Here is a 17,782-nt window from a genome sequence, read left to right on the forward strand (position 1 = left end):
TTATTGACTTTCCTGATATTCCTGCACTCGTGCTAAAGTTGAATTAAAGCGCCTCCAATACACAAAATGTTACAGTAATATGACAGTTGGGATTTAAAAGATGCCAGGGTTCTCTTCACAAATCAGCAAGGTGTGTCATGAAATATCTATGTTAACATCGGGAGCATGATTTATCACCGCCTTTTGGCAGTGCAGTCACCAAAAGTGACATAAATCGGTTTGATCTCTTGCTTTGTTATTTACTTTCCAGCTCTAAACTTTATTTGTGCTGGAAAGTTGGCTAGAATCAAGGCAAAGTAGCGTTGCGCGCTACTTTGTGCTACTTTGCATCAAGGGAATGTCTGATGGGTAGTACATAGCCTTTCCCACGCTACCACGCTTTGACTCAAAGCTCTATCTACTAATTTACAGGACTTTGCACCATATAAGACACCTCTTTGAGCCAGGCACAAAGTAGATAAGTTTTATTTTTTCCAAAATTTTCAAGTTTTACATGTGTGCTGCATTGTAAGTACACATACAGAGTGGTGAAAGGTTTATTCTTTTTTTTAGGCATAGTATTTTGTACTGGAAAGATGCTAAATTTTTTTCTAAGCAAATGTTGTCACATTAAGTAACATTATTACAAGAGATTACCAGTTGCGGGAACAGTAGGCCCGAATTTACCAGGCCGAATTGCCAGCCAATAATATCGCATGTGTGTTAAGCAGGTGCTGCAGGCATATGTGCAGCAAAGCCTCCGCCTGATCTCATCTTGTATCACAGCCTGCCCTGCTGCTGACTGACACCCTCCCAGCTCCCAAACTCTGGTTCTCATGATCAACGTATGCACATTTGCTACTCAGACCTGCTGAAACCAGGTCGTAAATAGGGGCAGAATAAAGGTGAAGTGTCTCTGAAATTGGGAATCAGTCTGTGGAAAAACTCGGTTATTCTGGAGCTGCATAGTTATACCCTATTCCATTTTCAGGAACTGGTTATTCCGAACTTACTAATTTTGTCACTATTACTCTGTGCAACACGTAATTAGGCCATTGATCTAAAAAAATGACCATGTTACAGAGGTTACAATGTTGCACAAAAATTCCAAATACAGTTTTCTGTTTTCAAATTGAGTAAATCATTGAGGTTCTGCTTTTGCTTTAGTTCATAGTAGAGTCAACATTTTTGCATCAGGATAAATGAGAAAAACAAACTATGGTCCATTGCAAAAAAGTACACAAAACAAACAGTGAGTGTTCCAAGTGTGAGAGTCTTTGAACATAAAACGTCATCCACAATGGACCTTTGTTGAAAAAATAAAGAAACAAAACTTTGCACTATTTTAGCTGTTTCATATCGTGCACTGAAGAAACAAAGTGATATTTCCTCACATGTCACTGGAAGTTAAGCAGATTTTACTGGTCTTAACTGCAGGCAAAGAATGTTTGCCTGCGAGTTAGACCATTCGTTGATTTCCCTGGTCTGGACACCATGGTGATCGGAGGCTGGGACATCTAATGACCTTTAACAGGGCAGGGCAACCATCACTTTGACTGTCACTTTGATTTGGAAGTCCAGGACCAGATGGGTTACCGGGTACAGGTCTGTATAAAGGAGCCCATTTAGGCTCCCCTGGGTAAAATGGTGCTTCCCCCACCGCTAAATGCACAAAGGATATCACATAAATCAGTTTTTCTTGCCCCCAACAACATCAGATTGTTCGGGGTTTTTGTAGAGAACTGAAATAACCATAGCTAGGTTTAGACAAATCTGGCATCTCCAAAACTGGGACATTGCCAAATTTTTATAACTTAACATAATTAGCAAAGTTTTAAACAGTAGAGTGCTAAAAGTAGTACAAAAAGTACATTTTGTTAGCAATTGTCTCACAAAAAGGTTGTGTTGGCAAAATCTCATGAAATAATTGCTTTGTGGGTAATTTTGCCTTCTGGAGCTTTGTAGATTGCAAAGACTGTCACCTTCACAAAATATGTCTTATGCTTTTATACTTCGCTGTTGTTCCTCATCACCTTGAGGCTGCCTGGGTGTAATGGGATAAGCATTAAGAACAACTGAACCACTGGCTTGGAACTGTGAAGATGACAGCTGTAGGAAGAATGTGAGCTGTTTTTGACTACTATAAAGCGGAGAAATTCACTTTTATTGCATTGTAATTAGCTTATAATGCCAAAGGCACAAGATATTAGGTGATATTCATGAGTGTTTTTATAGTTTACGCTGATGAATGTTCTTTGGAGATTTCCTATTTTTGATTTCTCTGCTCTTGGTTCAAAGCCTTGCATAAAATTCTGGTTGAAACAAAATATAAACTTACAGTTGGTTTATAGAGAATAACAAGGACCGGTTTTACTACATTTTGTTCTGGAGCTTGCTCGTCGCAAGGCATCACAAAGTATTGCCAAACCGGGAAAACAGCAGCAACACATTAACTTTCCCTCTGAAAGTTTACACTCAGACTGCACCTAAACCCCTTTGTATCATTTAATGTGTGCAAGGGAGTCGTGCATAGGTCAGAAAAATGCAGAACGTTAATTTTTTGGCAAAAGCAAGATCTACTAAACTAAATAATCTGGTGTTCAACCTGTTATCTTTAGGGTGGTCTTTCCCCAGCATTTTTGATTTCTGCCTCCCATTGTTGCAGATTCTTTTTTTGGCTTTAGGACTCTGACCACTTTACCACTGCTAACCAGTGCTAAACTGCATGTGATTCTCTAAAATATGATGACATTGGTGTATACCTGATTGGCATATTTGTTGTACTGGCAAGTCCCTTGTAAAATAGAATACCATATACCCAGGGCCTGTGCTTCAAGTGGTACTAGTGAGCTGCAGCACTGATTGTGCCACCCACAAAATAAGTAGTCTTTCAAACCTGCCTTAGGCCTGCCACTGCAGTGCCTTTGTGTGCAGTTTACTGGCACTTCGACTTGGCATTTAACACTACTTGCCAGGACTTACAGTCCCCTCTTATTACAAATAAGTCACCCTAGGATTGGCCCTAAGTAACCCTAAGGGCAGGGTGCAATGTAAGTAAAAGGTAGGACATGTACTTTTATGTTTGGCATGTCCTGGCAGTGGCAAACAGCCTATTTCGTTCTTCACTACTTTGAGGCCTACCCCTCATAGGCCAGCATTCTTAATTCCTTAATACACTTTATGCTGTAATTCCTGATCAGATAGGTGTACCTTTTTCAGGTTTCATATCTTTGGTGTGGTGATGATGAATCCTCTTTACTGGTGAAGGTTAAATTTAACATTACTCTTTTAGAAATGACACTTTTAGAATGGGAACACTTTTCTGCACTCACAGCTCTATGCGCAAGACAGTCTGTCTCCAATAAACGTCTGGGGTGGGTGACAGCTACACATTCGGCATTTCCTCTAGACAGCCACAAATACAGTATGGTGAGGCTCATCTGCATTCTGAGCACTCATCTACATTCATCTGCATTCTGAGGGGTCTTCCTGGGCAGGGATAAATGGGAGGGGCTGACTCTTACACTTCAATAGGTAGTGTCCTGTCCACACAGAAAGCACTGATTTACACCCCCACCAGATAGCCTGGCAGACAGGATTGAGTTGAAAGGGATCATTGTGCACTTCAGAGAGCTGCTTTGAAGTCATCTCCTACATCAAAGGCACTTTTGGGTTTAAGCACTGGGTCTTTGACCCTGTAAAATCAGACGCTTCTGGATTTTGAAATGAACCTGTGTCAGAAGGACTGCTGTGCTGCCTAATGCACTCGTCCGGGTGGACTGCTTTTCTGCTTGTTGCCCTGCTACTCTGTGACTCTCCTGAAGGAGAACAGGACGCTGCCTTCCCTTCAAGTGATCTCAAACGGCTTACTGGCCTGCCTTCCGTTTTCCGAAGTTTCAGGGACACATATGACTTCCTACAATTTTGTTGGTTATGCCATCTGTGTGTCCTATCATTGCCAGAGGTGCCCTTTCCAAGTTCTGGGCCTCCAAAGTGGGTTCTGCAGCTGTTTTGCTATAAAACCCTTGCAACGTCACGACTGCACCAGTCGGAACCAATGCATCGCTCTTTGAAGCGTACGCAGAGGCTGTTCAGCGACAGCAGTTCCACAGCCTGCACGGTCCAGCGACGATGCTCAGTGTGGCTCGACATTGATGTATTACCTTCATTTCAGCAGAATTTGATGATGATGCAGTGACCAGACTGCCTGTAAAAGATTGAGGCAACGTGCCATTGAAGCTTTGCTCAATCCAGTGTACCTTTCAGTAGGCCCTATGTGGGTCCTGTAGCTAGCCTGCTCTCCATCGCAGTCGGCATGAACTTTGGATTTGACCGGGTCCCTCACGATCTTAATTAAAATTTGGACCGCTAGTGACTTCTAAGCCCTGTTGTTGCATTTAATCTTTAAAAATTACTGATTGGATGTTTTTCATTAAGGTCTTGTTTTACATTCTCTATTTGTCTAAACCTGTGTGGAGTCTTTTGTAATGTATTCATTGTGTTATTGTGTGTGTGTTTCACAAATACTTTCTACATTGCCTCTTTAGATAAGCCTCATTGCTCTGTGTCAAGCTTCCAGAGGGTAATCATAGGTTATCTTTTAATGTGTTTCGAGCTTACCCTATCTAGAGCTGTGGTTCCTGCCTGGTCTAAGTGCATACCTCAGCCAACCAGGAATCAGAGTTCTAACACCTGGTCTGGCTTCAAATCCTAATGTGACGTAAAGCAGGTACAAGCTAGACGTAAAGCAGTACATTACCTGGTATGCCTCGCTATAACTGGTGACTTTACCCCAAAACACAGATCTTACATGTTTGATCTCTGTGTTGTTTACATTTAGAAATCTGTACTGGAGTGTCCCCTCAATACAAATGTTATATTAGACACTGCCTGCTCACCTTTTGGCAACAGTGACAGACGTAGTGTCATGCTGAACAGCCAGATTTAGTGGGAGCGCCAATGATAATGTCATCAGCAGACAACTCTTGCTAAATCTGTTGTTGCACAACTTTCTGCCCTTTGCGAAATAAAGAGCTGTAATTTTACATGCTGACTCCACTGCTTGAATGGAAGTAAATCTAGGACCATTTTCTTTATTTTGGAAACCTACAAAGTTTTTTTGAGGATCAAAGGCACTGAACAACACTAGAGTAAAGGAAGGAAAAAGCTGTTTTGGAAAGAAAATGTGCCCTGTCACTGGACAAAAAATGTTTAAGACCTCTACCCAACTCTTTACACAGCAAAATGCAAGCATATAATCCATAATATGCACATATAACATAATACCAATAGCAATGTAAAAGTCTAATCTACAGCTGGAGAAAATAATTTTACTGGAAAATTATTCGGTGCAGGTGTTATAAATTCGCTGATTCAGGACAAAATATATATTTTGCAAATTGCGGTTTAAAATTAAAAAAATGTATGGAACCAGTTCTCAGATCATCTAAAAAGTACAGTTGATTTTTTTAAATTAATGAAATATATAAAGTCTGGTATAATGTATGCAATTTTTAGCCACAAATGAATAACATTTTGTTCTAAGGTAAATGACTATGAAAATGCCGACATTGTATTGTATATAAAAGCAATGTTTTAATAGGACGAAGACGATAATATAGGCTAAATTCAGAATGCTGATATTAAAAACAAAAGTATGTTTGACTCCTTTGTAAAGAGAGGTAGAGATAAAAAGGTCTTTCTATACAGGTTCCACTCTCTGGTTAAGGTTGAAATGTTTAAGGTAGGAATCCATACTTCCATCTTTAGAAATATTACTTTAATTTGAGCTAATTAAGACTGGCCTTACCTGCCCACTCATGGTCATTTCTATAATAAAATCCACCCATGAGATGCTTGGGTCCCTGTCCTTAAGGCATAGATACTCTTGATGTTTGATTCCAAATTGACTGACATAAGGTTCACCGTTCAGCCATGTCTAGCAAATGCATTGGTCTGGCTGCAAGAAAGCCAATTACAGTGCAATGCTTATAAAAATGAAGATTCTTCTTTTCAGACTTGCGATAGAGCAACAGGTGTAAATTGGTTGGCCGTCATCTCACGACTGAGACAAAAGTTGAGATAGATTAAGTGGGTGCTTGCAAAGTAAACATAGAAATTACTAAAATCTGTGGGTACCCTGTGGGATGCCTAGGCAGTTCTTAAAAGAGTGTAACTGGTGTTATTGAATGCGGCCTCAAGATCAGGCAATGCAGCTTCAAGATCTAAGGCCTTTTTATATATATACATATTTCAAAAGATGTAGCATCAGTCTGGGTTCTTGTTCAATTGAACCAAGAGAGTTTTAAATTTGATTTGGGTGTCCTCAATAGCCCTCGTTGTATCAAGCATACTGTAATGCTTGCTGCACAACATCTTACCATATCGTTTTTGGCAATCCCGTCAGGAATGGAGACAGGTAAGTTATTGCTCCAAAACATTTGACCAACTTTAAAAAAAAATAGGATTCGTACACCTTGATACTAAGAATTAGGAACTGAACCATACCTATACATGTGATTTCATAGCTAAGTTATTGTCAAAACTTGACAGCTGAGGTTAAAAGTGGAAGGTAGTGTGGTAGCATCATAATATAAGATGGAAAATTAATTGAACCGTGTTTTCTCTGATATATGAGACTCTGGGGCCTTATACACGAATATGGTTCTTTTATCTACTGATTTACTCAGTGGTCCTCACTTTTATTCATATAAATAACATTTTTGATTAACACAGCTGCATATACTCAGCTTTCAGTTTGGGCAGCTACCCCCTATCAAAATTAGAATTTGAGCATGCACGCAGTAAATAGCATTCTATATTGATCATACCAGCCCTAATGTTTGTGTGGATGTGCCCTTTAATGAGTTTTAGTGAAAGAAATTACAGCTTGATCCCTAAAGGGAATTAAAATGCCCTTACTCATGAGCCTATTTTTCCAGCTGTAATATTCTGTTGTCCATACGCTTTGGATACAAAAATTCACAAACTTCTGGGTCCCACTAAACTTATTGTGTTGTTAGTTACAGAAAACATTGGCCAACTGATGGCTTAAGACTTCGTGAGATAGATTGTGTTCAAAAGCTGCTCTGTGTTTCTCTTTCCAGTCAGCAACTTGCCTGCACATTCAAGAGGGGAGAGAGATACCCTTGCAGGCAGGTAAAATGAGTGACCATTGGAATGCTTTCTCCCATCCAGAGGGCTGCATGTTGGAGGCATAATCAAAGTGAGCCACCTTTTTGTGGCGCACTGAAAGTGCACCTCATAAAAGCATGTTTGTCTCTGCCTCCATGTTGGTAATGTGGCGTATGTGCAGAGGCAACGAGATTCCATCATTTGCATGGGACCACACCCCCATGCAAATGAGGGAACACCCTCTCTCAATTGTGGCTGTATTTAATGCATCTGATTATTATAGGATGCATTAAATATCTCAGCTGTTGTTAAATTTCGTCAGAATAAACCGACATTTAACAGGGAAAATGTACAGTATTTACCGCACCATGCTGATTTTGGTGTGTTGAACACTACAATTCACGTTTTTCCGCTCAGACTTATGATGTTTATTGCACACGATAAATCCAGTACCGGGTGGTATTGTTATTTATCATGTGCAGTAAATAACGCCTAAACATGTAATCAGGGCCTATGTGTTTCATGTGGAATAATGTAGTGCCTGGCTCAGAGGCTTAACACACAAACGTGGTACAACATGACAACTTTACTCTCTTCTATTCTATTCTATGTGACTTAGCACAAACTTTATTGCATTCTTTCTTAAAAGAGCAGCAGAAGTAAGACAAAATGAACTTAAAATCAAAATTGATCTTCCTATATTTGTATGCTGCAATAACATATTCCCTTCCAATGTAATGCGATTTATCAGAATACCGAGGTGACAGACTTCTGTACTTACCTGACATGAACAGACAGAACACCTGTCATTTTCAAGCACCCAAATCTGGCCATTGTGTTTCACTTTAGATTCATAGACACAGTCTCCTGTGCAGTTTTTGCCATGCGGACATCGACAGTCATAGCCACCATCCAAGTTAAAGCAAGTCGTGTCATTGGAACAGCTGTGCCTCCCAGTGCTGCATTCATCAATGTCTGCAAAAATACAATTAGTGCATTTAGACCGCATTCAATTAACAAAAGTTGTCTATGTGCATCAAATTTAACACATTCTCATTCACAACGCCATCAGCTGCAAATTAATTTGTAACCCACCTTGGAGAAATAGCGGACAGAAATGTAATTACTAGCATTTCTCAAATATTGGTTCAGTAAAAAACACACAAACAGTGTTGATAAGGATAGGATAGAAAATACTGATTTTAAATGAAGAGTTTAACTATAAAGAACTAAAAATGAAGTTAATGGCAAAAATAATTATAACAAACTCCTCGATGTATACATGACTATATATTAAGGTACTGTTGGAACGTGGTTTATTTGTAGGTGCCGGTATGTACCTACACTTAGTAATACCACCACAATCACAAATAAGGTTCAGTCAAGTTCTCAATAAGTGAATCCTTGCTCAACCCTTGGTAGCTTGGCTTCTAGCAGACAGTCTTCACTTAGAGAGACTGGTGTGTAAAGCATTTAAAAACACCAATACATTAAATATAGAAGAAACACACACAATACAAAAAAACACACCTATTTGTTAATATTTGAAATATTTTTATGATCAAAATGACACCAAAATTACAAAAATCCAATGTAGGGAAATGGAGATATGAATTTTAAAAGGTAAGTGTTTGCTAGTGCATAAAAGTCAAAAGTGCTAACTTGGGCCATCTAGTCGCCCTAGACAAAGTCAAAGTCAAAGCTTCAAGCCGACCAAGATGGAACGTGGGTCAGATACAATGAGCGGTAGGGCCAGGTCAAGTTTTTACTTTCTTACTTAGTCACTTTTGTGGAGCTTTTTCTCTTGACATCGAGTGGGTCTCCTCAGCAGGCCAGCGTTTGAGTTGACGGTGATGGCCTTTCTTCAATGCAATGCCTTTGTTAGCTCTTGGAGGTCTTGTAGACAAGGAAAAGCTCTCATGCTTCAGTGGGGCAAAACTGAATCTCAGGACTAGTCGTGGGTCAATGTCACCAGCTTAACTCTCAATGACGGGTCACTTAGTTTATAGAGCTTTTTGACAAAATTTCTCCAATCAATCTCAAACTTCTGGACCTTCTTCTAGAAGGTCCTTTTGGGCTCTTGAAGCATCCACAACACCAATTCAAGGTTCCAGAAACTCGGAGTTGCTCCTTTGGAAGCTGGGATTACAAGACCCACAATGCACCTTGCTGAATCCTTTAAAGTCCCCTTGATGTTGTCTAGCTGGGTTCTTCTTGGTGGCGATGATGCTGTTGGAGCTCTTTTAACCTATTGCTTTCAGGAAGCCCACTCCTCAAGCTTTCAGTATCAGGCAAAGTTCTTTTTTCTAAAGCCCAAAGTTTGCTGTAGGTGCAGTCCTCTTGGTGCAGGCCAGGGGTTTAGCAGGGTAGTCATCTTTCTTGATTCTTCCAGGCAGGGATCTGAGTTGTTGGGCAGCTCTATCGTACTTGTCGAAGGGTCTGGGCTGGCAAGTAGGGTGCACCCCTGACATGGAGTGCACTGCGCCGGTAAACAGCCTTTACACCGCGGTCAAAACACCGCTGTGCCATTACGACGCGTCTTTTACAACGCAAGTCATTACCACGACTTGCGCTGGAGGGCGCTCTAGACTAAGGAATAGTAGATTTACTATTCCAACACCTTCCCTACTGTACGTAGGCTGGAGTTGGAATAGGAAATGCTACTATTCCTAAGTCCAGCACACTACTGCGCAAGTCATGGTAACGACTTGCATTGTAAAAGATGGGTTGTGATGTACCATGATCTTTTGGATCGTGTTGTAACATCATACAGCCCACTGCGCCACCATCAATGATGACCACTTCCCCTGAAGTGTGACAAATTCTTGTCCCAGAAAGCACTGTCCATAAAATCCAAAATGGAAAAAAATCTCTCCTGGAGCTTAAGATCTGGCTAACCAAACCTACAGATATGGCTAACTTTCCCTAACACTCCCCTTCCACCCCTTTCCCAATTCAATTGCAGGGGCTCCCATCTGACTGGGAGTGTAGGGATCGGGGTGGGCCTGGATTCTGTCCTAATTGTCTTTCTCTATGTGAAAACCAGTTTGGCTACCCAACCCCATTCCTGCCTATTGATCTGTAGCTTAGAGATCTCCTACCACTAAATGCCTCTTTGTTTGTTTCCAGGCCACTGCACACCTCATCAGAGCTGTTTGAGTTGACTTGTCATATTCTGGCAAATCAGGAGATGCTGCTCTAGAGCTTGATTCAAGCACATCAGAAAATCAAATGCTATAACTTATTTTGTGTCATAGTTATTATAAATCTAACTTTGACAAGTTGTTGGATTTATTCTAACTATTAAGTAGTAGATTTGAAGTATTCTTTTAGTTCACTCTTGTCAATACCTATACTTTATTAAAGTGTAATAAACCCTTCCCTTGTTAGTCTATGGAACCAATGCACTACAACAGGGAAAAATTGTGGGGCATATTATCAAGAATGGCGTTAAAATTATCACCGCTTTAGCGGCAGGAAACTGCCGCTAAAGCGGCGATAATGGGCTTGATAATATCCCCTTCGAGAATTCCAATTGAAGCCCATGTTCACACCAGAACATGGACTTTTATGGGAATTCACAAGGGCCTATTATCAAGCCCATTATCACCACTTTAGTGGCAGTTTCCTGCTGCTAAAGCGGCAATAATTTTAACGCTGTTTCTTGATAATATGCCCCAAAATTGGCAGTTTTTTCCTCACCAGGGCTTATAAAACATATTTTCTAATGTTCCTGCTCATTTTAACATAGCACCATACCCTTGGGGCACCTAGGGTAGACCTTAGGGGTGACTTAATGTAGAAAATATGGTAGTTTGAATTTGGTAGCACCATTGATTCCAAAGTCAAATTTAGACATAGTTTTATTTTAAAAGATGCCTGCAAGCAGAGCTGGCTTTTAAAATGACAGCGGGCAACAAAGCAGTACACTTTTAAGTGCATTAAATCTGCTGGGGCTCTAAACCTAAATGCCTTATCATATACTAGGGGCTTACAAGTAGGTTGGCATACCCATTGTAATGACACATAATTACCATATAACTTTTAAACAGAGCACAGGCTCTGGGCCTGGTGAGCAAGGCCAAGGGCACAATCAGTGTCAGTAACCACCAGTATCAGTCTAAAAATAGGGGTGATCAGGGTAAAAAGTATGACTTTCTCACAGGTACAAACTAGAAGTACAGTAGATATTTCTGCTATATTTAAAATGAACGTTATGAATCAGAAGAATCACAAAATAATGCACTTAGGGTGCAGACAAGAAATCCTCTTCGCATCCAAAAATCCAAATGAAGAATGTGGGGTGGTGTAACAGAAAGATAGCTGGATACTGTACATAAAATTTCCTCTCTGTGGGTTCTCAAAGTGCGTTCACGAAACCCGCTCCCAGGAATTGCAACATTTTAGGCTTTCTTCATTAGAAATGCATTTTCAGCAGTTTTATAAAGTAGTACAAACCCTGGAGGATTTCAGAGGCAGTAGTGTATCCATAAATGTAGTGTAATTATAATAATTATTACTATTAGTTGTAGTAGTAGTTTTAATATTAGTATTAGCTTTATTGTTCTGATGATAATAATAACAACAATAACAAAGATCCCCATCATCATTTTATCTTCATCATACATTAAATGAGTAAAGTGAATGGGGCCGTAACCCTGGGACCAAGACTAGTTGATCCACACACTAAACTAATGCCATTGTAAGTTGACAGTGACATATCACTGTGAATGCATGTCTCCTTCTCTTACCTCGTACTTCCTGCCATGTTAGCAGGCCCTGCTTAGCAAGCTTTATCACTTTATGTGCAGTTTTGGCCTGGGCGAAGGCCACTTATCCTTCCTAGTGCTCACACTGGGGAGGGCAGAAAAGAATCCTCCAATGCTTGCACCGGAGGATACCTTTTTTTCTAAATAGTGGGGGGGACGCTGTATCGCTTCCATGCTGATGTCACAAACCCCCAGGGGAAAGAAGAAGCAGCAGGTAAGCAAACTGCTCCAGCGTCCGATTGGGTTTTCTCCCCTTAGGATGCCTCTCACAAACCTACTTCTGAATGTGGATTGCAGTCAAGCTGTGATCCACAAGCAGGAATACCACTAAACATAAGGCATTTGTCTTTGAGGTGGTAATCTCACATGCTAACGGGCCCATCCACTTCCTTGGGGTGCACAATATATTTTCTTAAAATGTGTATTTTCCCTTTGGGGCGACTCACCCTTCCCCCCATAGATTTCACACTGTTTTCCACCACAAACAGGAAGTAGGCTAAAAAATAGTAAAAATAGGCTACTTCTTTAGAAAATGCCCAAAACTATGGTACAAATTTATTCTTTGTTAATCAGCTGTACATGTTCCCGAAGCTGGAAAGATGGTGACTTTAGCACTGTCGCATTTTCAAAGAAAAAACAGATACATTGAGCCCGAGTACTTCTGTCCTATTTTTCTCAAAAAACTCAAATTGAACTGCATTTGTCTTTTTTTCTCCGTCCCCTCCAGGGGAATCCACAAACACTGGGTACCTTTAGAATCCCCAGGATGTTGAAAATAAAGGACACAAATTTGGCATGGATACCTTATGTGGAAAAAAACGTATGGAGCCCTAAGCGCAAGCTACTTCAAATAGCCCAAAAAAGGCTTAGCAATTGAATGGGGGAAGGGAACAGCAGTTAATAGGTCAAAACTGAAATGGGCAAGGCATTCTATTAGTCAGACATTTCCTGCATGACAGTTAACTCAGTCAGACCACCAATCCAAATGAAACTGAGTGAGAAACATGCAATCTCCTCGAGATCTGAGAATAGGTGCTGCAGTGGTAGCATACTGCATATGGTGCCAAGAAACTGTGCCACATACTTCCCATTTTTTAGGGCACTGAAGGCAGGGAAGTACTGGGAAACTGGAACATACATGTGTAAGAACTTACTCTTGGGTCCACACAGCTGTATGCTCATAACTCGTTGACAAACTGAGCTTTTTGAAACGTTTGGTAAAAACGTTTAGAACAAACACATACACGATCTCATGCACACACTCAGGGCTAGCTCAAGGGGGATGCGACCGGGTCCACCGCACCGGGTTTTGACTTCGAGTGGGGGTGCTCTATTAGCAATTATAATATTGTTTTAAAATAACCTACTGCCGCATGTCTGACCTCCATACATTTTCAGGCAACTATATAAATGTCAAGGTAACTTATGTGATTAATGTACTTCCTGGAGTGACATGATTTTTGTCTAGTAAAAGTTTTGACTCACTCAAAGGTAGCGCAAAGGGTTAATATGCCTGCTGCAAAGAACATGTACCATTCAGATCACAAAGTGCATATCATTTGAATAGGTCAGTGGGTTGCTGCTTTTATCTGAGATATCCTTTTGTTACTTGCAGTTTATACATTATAATACTAACATAGAACAGTGAGCTATTAACTGCCAACAAAGAGCTGCATGCAAACTGCAAGGTATAGTTTAGCGCGTTATGATTTTTCCCCAGTTTTTAGGTCTCGCCTACGCAACGTGCATGCGTTGCATAGGCGGGGACCTCATGCAATCGACGTGCATGCGTTCAATTGCCATCAATGGCAACGCGGGCAAGTGAGGCGATCTACTTGCCGGAGCACACGCCGCCAAAAGGCATCGCTCCCACAAGTGCAGGTCCTCCTCCTCCCCCCTGCTGCAGCGCAAGATTGTTTTTTCTTCATTTGGGTGAGGAGGTGCCATATGGGCTCTTGATCGAGATCGTGTGGGGAGGTGTGCTACGGCTTTCACTTTCGAGGCCACTCGTTTGTTTGTTTTTCTTCATTTGGGTGAGGGCTTGTTTTTCTTAGCTAAGGGGCTCAACTCCAAGAGATTCTGCATGGGGTCTAGAGGGAGGAGAGCACTAATCAGGTTCCTTAAGCCCCTGACCCCCACCTCCCAATATCTGGTGTTCACTGGACATTCCCACATGATATGCAGGAAGTTTGTGTATCGATCTGCACAATACAGACAATGCGTAAAAACCCCACCATTGATCCCAGAGAGCCCAGTCAGGGATATTTTGCAGTTCACCCCAATGCCGTCACTGCAGAAGACAGTGGCCCATACAGCAAGAACTGTCCGGAGACCAGACCATACCACTCCACAACATCGGAGAATAAATGCCATTTCCCATTCTCAATTAGGTCACCCTATTTCTTTCCATCCAACTAGTTGCCGAATATTGGATTTTGAGGTGTCTAGACAGGAGCGTGGACCGAAACGGCAGATCCAGTGAACTGGGTATCCACCCTTTAATGAGGGTAAACTTGCCAATAGGTCGCTCTACCAGTGATATTTCCGACCCGGCATGGCCCGTGACCATGTGGAATAGTGTCTTCATTGTGCGTTAATCCAGTAAAGAGAAATGCTCCTTCCAAGAATCTTGTCAGCTCCAATGTAAAATTACATATAGGTCCTATACTTGGAACACGGCGACCCGGGAGCACTCGACGAGGGATTCCTGACAAACATATCCCGGGACCACTTGCTGCTTGTTCGCGCTAGTGGAAGCCCTTTTTGGACCCTCTCCCGGGATTCAAGCTCACCCTTACCTGACCGGATCTTACCTTGCATGAACAGACGCCTAGACGTAATTTTACATTGGAGCTGACTAGATTCTTCGAAGGAGCATTTCTCTTTACTGGATTAACGCACACTGAAGACACTATTCCGCATGGTCACGGGCCCTGCCAGGTCGGAAATATGACCGGTAGAGCGACCTATTGGCAAGTTTACCTATAACGCAGCCCTGAGGAGTCGCGAAGACACTGTTCCTACGTGACGAAACACGTGTCGGCTTGTTGTGGAACTAGTAAACGTTCTCAAAGCACCTCTGCATTAAAGATTTTGCGTGTTATTCTGTTGACTTTGGCCTTTCCCAAATTGTGTGTCATAACTGTACACGACTGTGAAAGATTTATGTTTTTGTGTGCATAGGCATCACTGTAGTATTTGATTTGTATGTTAGCCCTGATAACATACTGTTGAGCGGTTAGGGGGTCTTCTCCGCTCGCCTGTTTGCACCTTACTTACTCAGTTTACTCGATTACTGTAGCGTCCACATCTGGTAGAGCGCCCTGAAAAATTCTGATACACTAAAAACCCTTTTCTCTGCATGTACCCTTTAATGAGGGGACCACATTTTTTCCAGACGTCTTTTGCTACACTTAACAGCCTATTATCAAATTTAACCCCTGGCACCGCTCCCATTAGATATTCTAAAATAGTGTATTCCCCCAGTTCACCTCTCACATCGGTTTGTTTCCAGCTAGGAATATTAGCGATTTAGGACTGAATGCACTGCCACTGGGCAGCAGCATAATACCATTGCGCGCCGAGGGGTTTCTTTGCAATATTTTGATTTTGCCTAAAACTGGTGATCGCTGATTGCATTTTTTGAAGTTTTAACAGTTACCATGCTTTTATTGTCTCTGCACTTTGCACTCGCCTCTGCTGGTCCCCGGTCCGCCGCAGCACTTCTGCCGTTTTAGTGGAGGGACGTGGCTTTTCCCCCTGGCTCCCTCATTTCTGGCTAGTACAGCTAACACACTACACACACGGCATGTGTGCACGGATGCGTGCAGCGGGACATTTCCACATGATATACAGGAAGTTTGCGTCCCGATCTATTTGGCTTTTTTAGATACTCTTGCCATTACCCTGCCCCCAGAATGCAAGGATATAGAGTCCAGGGAGGAGTCGCTGTCACAATGGTTGCGACAGGCTGCGGATATCCACGCTCCCCTTGTGAGTTTCCCTAGATCACGCCTGAATGATGCCCATAAATGGTTCACTCCGGAACTGAAAAAGTTAAAGCTTGAGACAAGACAAAAAGAAAGGAAATGGAGAAATAGTTACTTATCACAAGATAAAGTGATCTACTGTTCTGCCCGGAAAAATTATCAAAAGATTATCCTTAAACACAAAACTGATTATTTTTCGGCAAAAATGTTAAATTCTGTAAATAAATCTAAAGAGGTGTTTAACATAGGGAATGACCTTTGTAATAGCGACAGAAAAGCTCCTCTCATAATCCCCACACAAAAGTTATGTGACTCACTAAATGAGTTTTTTAGGGAAAAAATTGTCACTATAAAACAAAGTATAACCAGCTCCCCTATTCCAATTCTGCTGGCTGATACTTTTCACAATCCCTCCACATTAGATACTCTTCCTCCCATCGATCTTAAAACTTTCTCAGAACTTCTTTTGCGAGTTAAGTCTGGATCACCTGACAACACTTGCCCTCCTCACATTTTTAAAGAAATAGGTTTAGCCATTCCACAAAGCATTCTTTCTCTTTTGAATGATTCACTTGCACAGGGCAAGGTACCTAGCAGCTTTAAGAGCGCATTGTTAATCCCTTTAACAAAGAAACCTGGTATTGACCCACTTGATCTAACTAACTATAGGTTGATTTCCCTTTTACCCTACTTGTCTAAAATTCTGGAAGCCCATGTCTCCAATTGCCTCTCAAGTTTCATTGAAATGTCGGAATACCTGGAACCGAATCAGGCAGGCTTCCGGCCATGTCATTCTACTGAGACCGTGATACTTGCTGTTCAGAATACCCTCAGATCTAATGCGGACAAAGACATCCACCAGGCTTAGGTGCTCCTTGATTTGTCGGCCGCGTTCGACACGGTTGACTACTCCATTCTTGTCAGCCTTGTCGAGCAGGCCGGCCTCAGGGGATCCGCCCAGAGTTGGTTGACTTCTTTTATTTCTGAATGCACGCAATCATTAGATTGAGGAACTTCATGGCCCCAAAGACTTTGTCTACTTGCGGGGTCCCTCAGGGTTCTTCTTTGTCCCCGTTATTGTTTAATTTGTACTTTCGCCCATTATTACATTCTTTGAAAAATCACAAGGTTACAATTTTTAATTATGCAGATGATTTGCAACTTGTTTTTTCTTTGAACTCTGCAGATTCTGTGATGGAATTTCAGGACACGATGACCCACATCCAAAGGTGGATGAATCTGAATCACCTCAAACTAAACCCGGGCAAGACAGAACTTGTCTTGCCCGGGAAAAGTGACATTAGTTGGGGCCCTCATTTTTGGCCCCCTGATATGGGGGTCCCACCCACTAAATCTCCCACAGTCAAGAGTTTAGGGGTGATTCTTAGTGAAGATCTGTCACTCAAAGGTCAGATAGGGGCGGTAGTCTCATCTAGTTTCTTTCAACTGAGAAAGATAAAGAAAATAGCCCATTTTTTAACTTACTCTGCTTTGATTCAGGTAACTATTGCTTTAGTATTGTCCATACTTGACTTTTCTAACAGTCTGTATTTAGGACTCCCAGTAGGTCAACTAAAGAGACTGCAATTCGTCCAAAATCAGGCAGCCAGGTTAATCTGTAAGCAATTTAAATGGCAGTCCATCAGACCAGGTCTAGAAAAACTTCACTGGTTACTGGTGGCTAAAAGGGTTGCATTTAAGGCCGGTTGCATTACCTTTAAAGCCTTGCAGAGCAAGGGTCCCAAATTCATAAGGAATTTAGGGGCATATTATCAAGCCTGTGCGCTAAAATTATCGCCGCTTTATCGGCCGAAAACGGCCGATAAAGCGGCGATAATGGGCTTGATAATATGCTCTGTGGAATTCCAATCGAAGCCCATGTTAGATGTCTTCACATCTAACATGTGCTTC

General features: G+C 41.6%; 1 protein-coding gene across 1 annotated transcript in view; it reads right to left on the minus strand.

Annotated features, from left to right (window-relative positions):
• The window catches only part of NELL2 (neural EGFL like 2), a 1,025,546-nt gene that overhangs the window by 61,529 nt on the left and 946,235 nt on the right, over window positions 1–17,782 (minus strand). Inside the window, exon 17 of the mRNA XM_086919530.1 lies at window positions 7,895–8,088. Coding sequence (XP_086775656.1) covers window positions 7,895–8,088 — 194 coding nt within the window. The remainder of the gene's footprint in view (window positions 1–7,894; window positions 8,089–17,782) is intronic.

The sequence above is a fragment of the Lissotriton vulgaris genome, chromosome 1_1 (assembly GCF_964263255.1).
Source record: "Lissotriton vulgaris chromosome 1_1, aLisVul1.2, whole genome shotgun sequence".
Taxonomy (NCBI): domain Eukaryota; kingdom Metazoa; phylum Chordata; class Amphibia; order Caudata; family Salamandridae; genus Lissotriton; species Lissotriton vulgaris.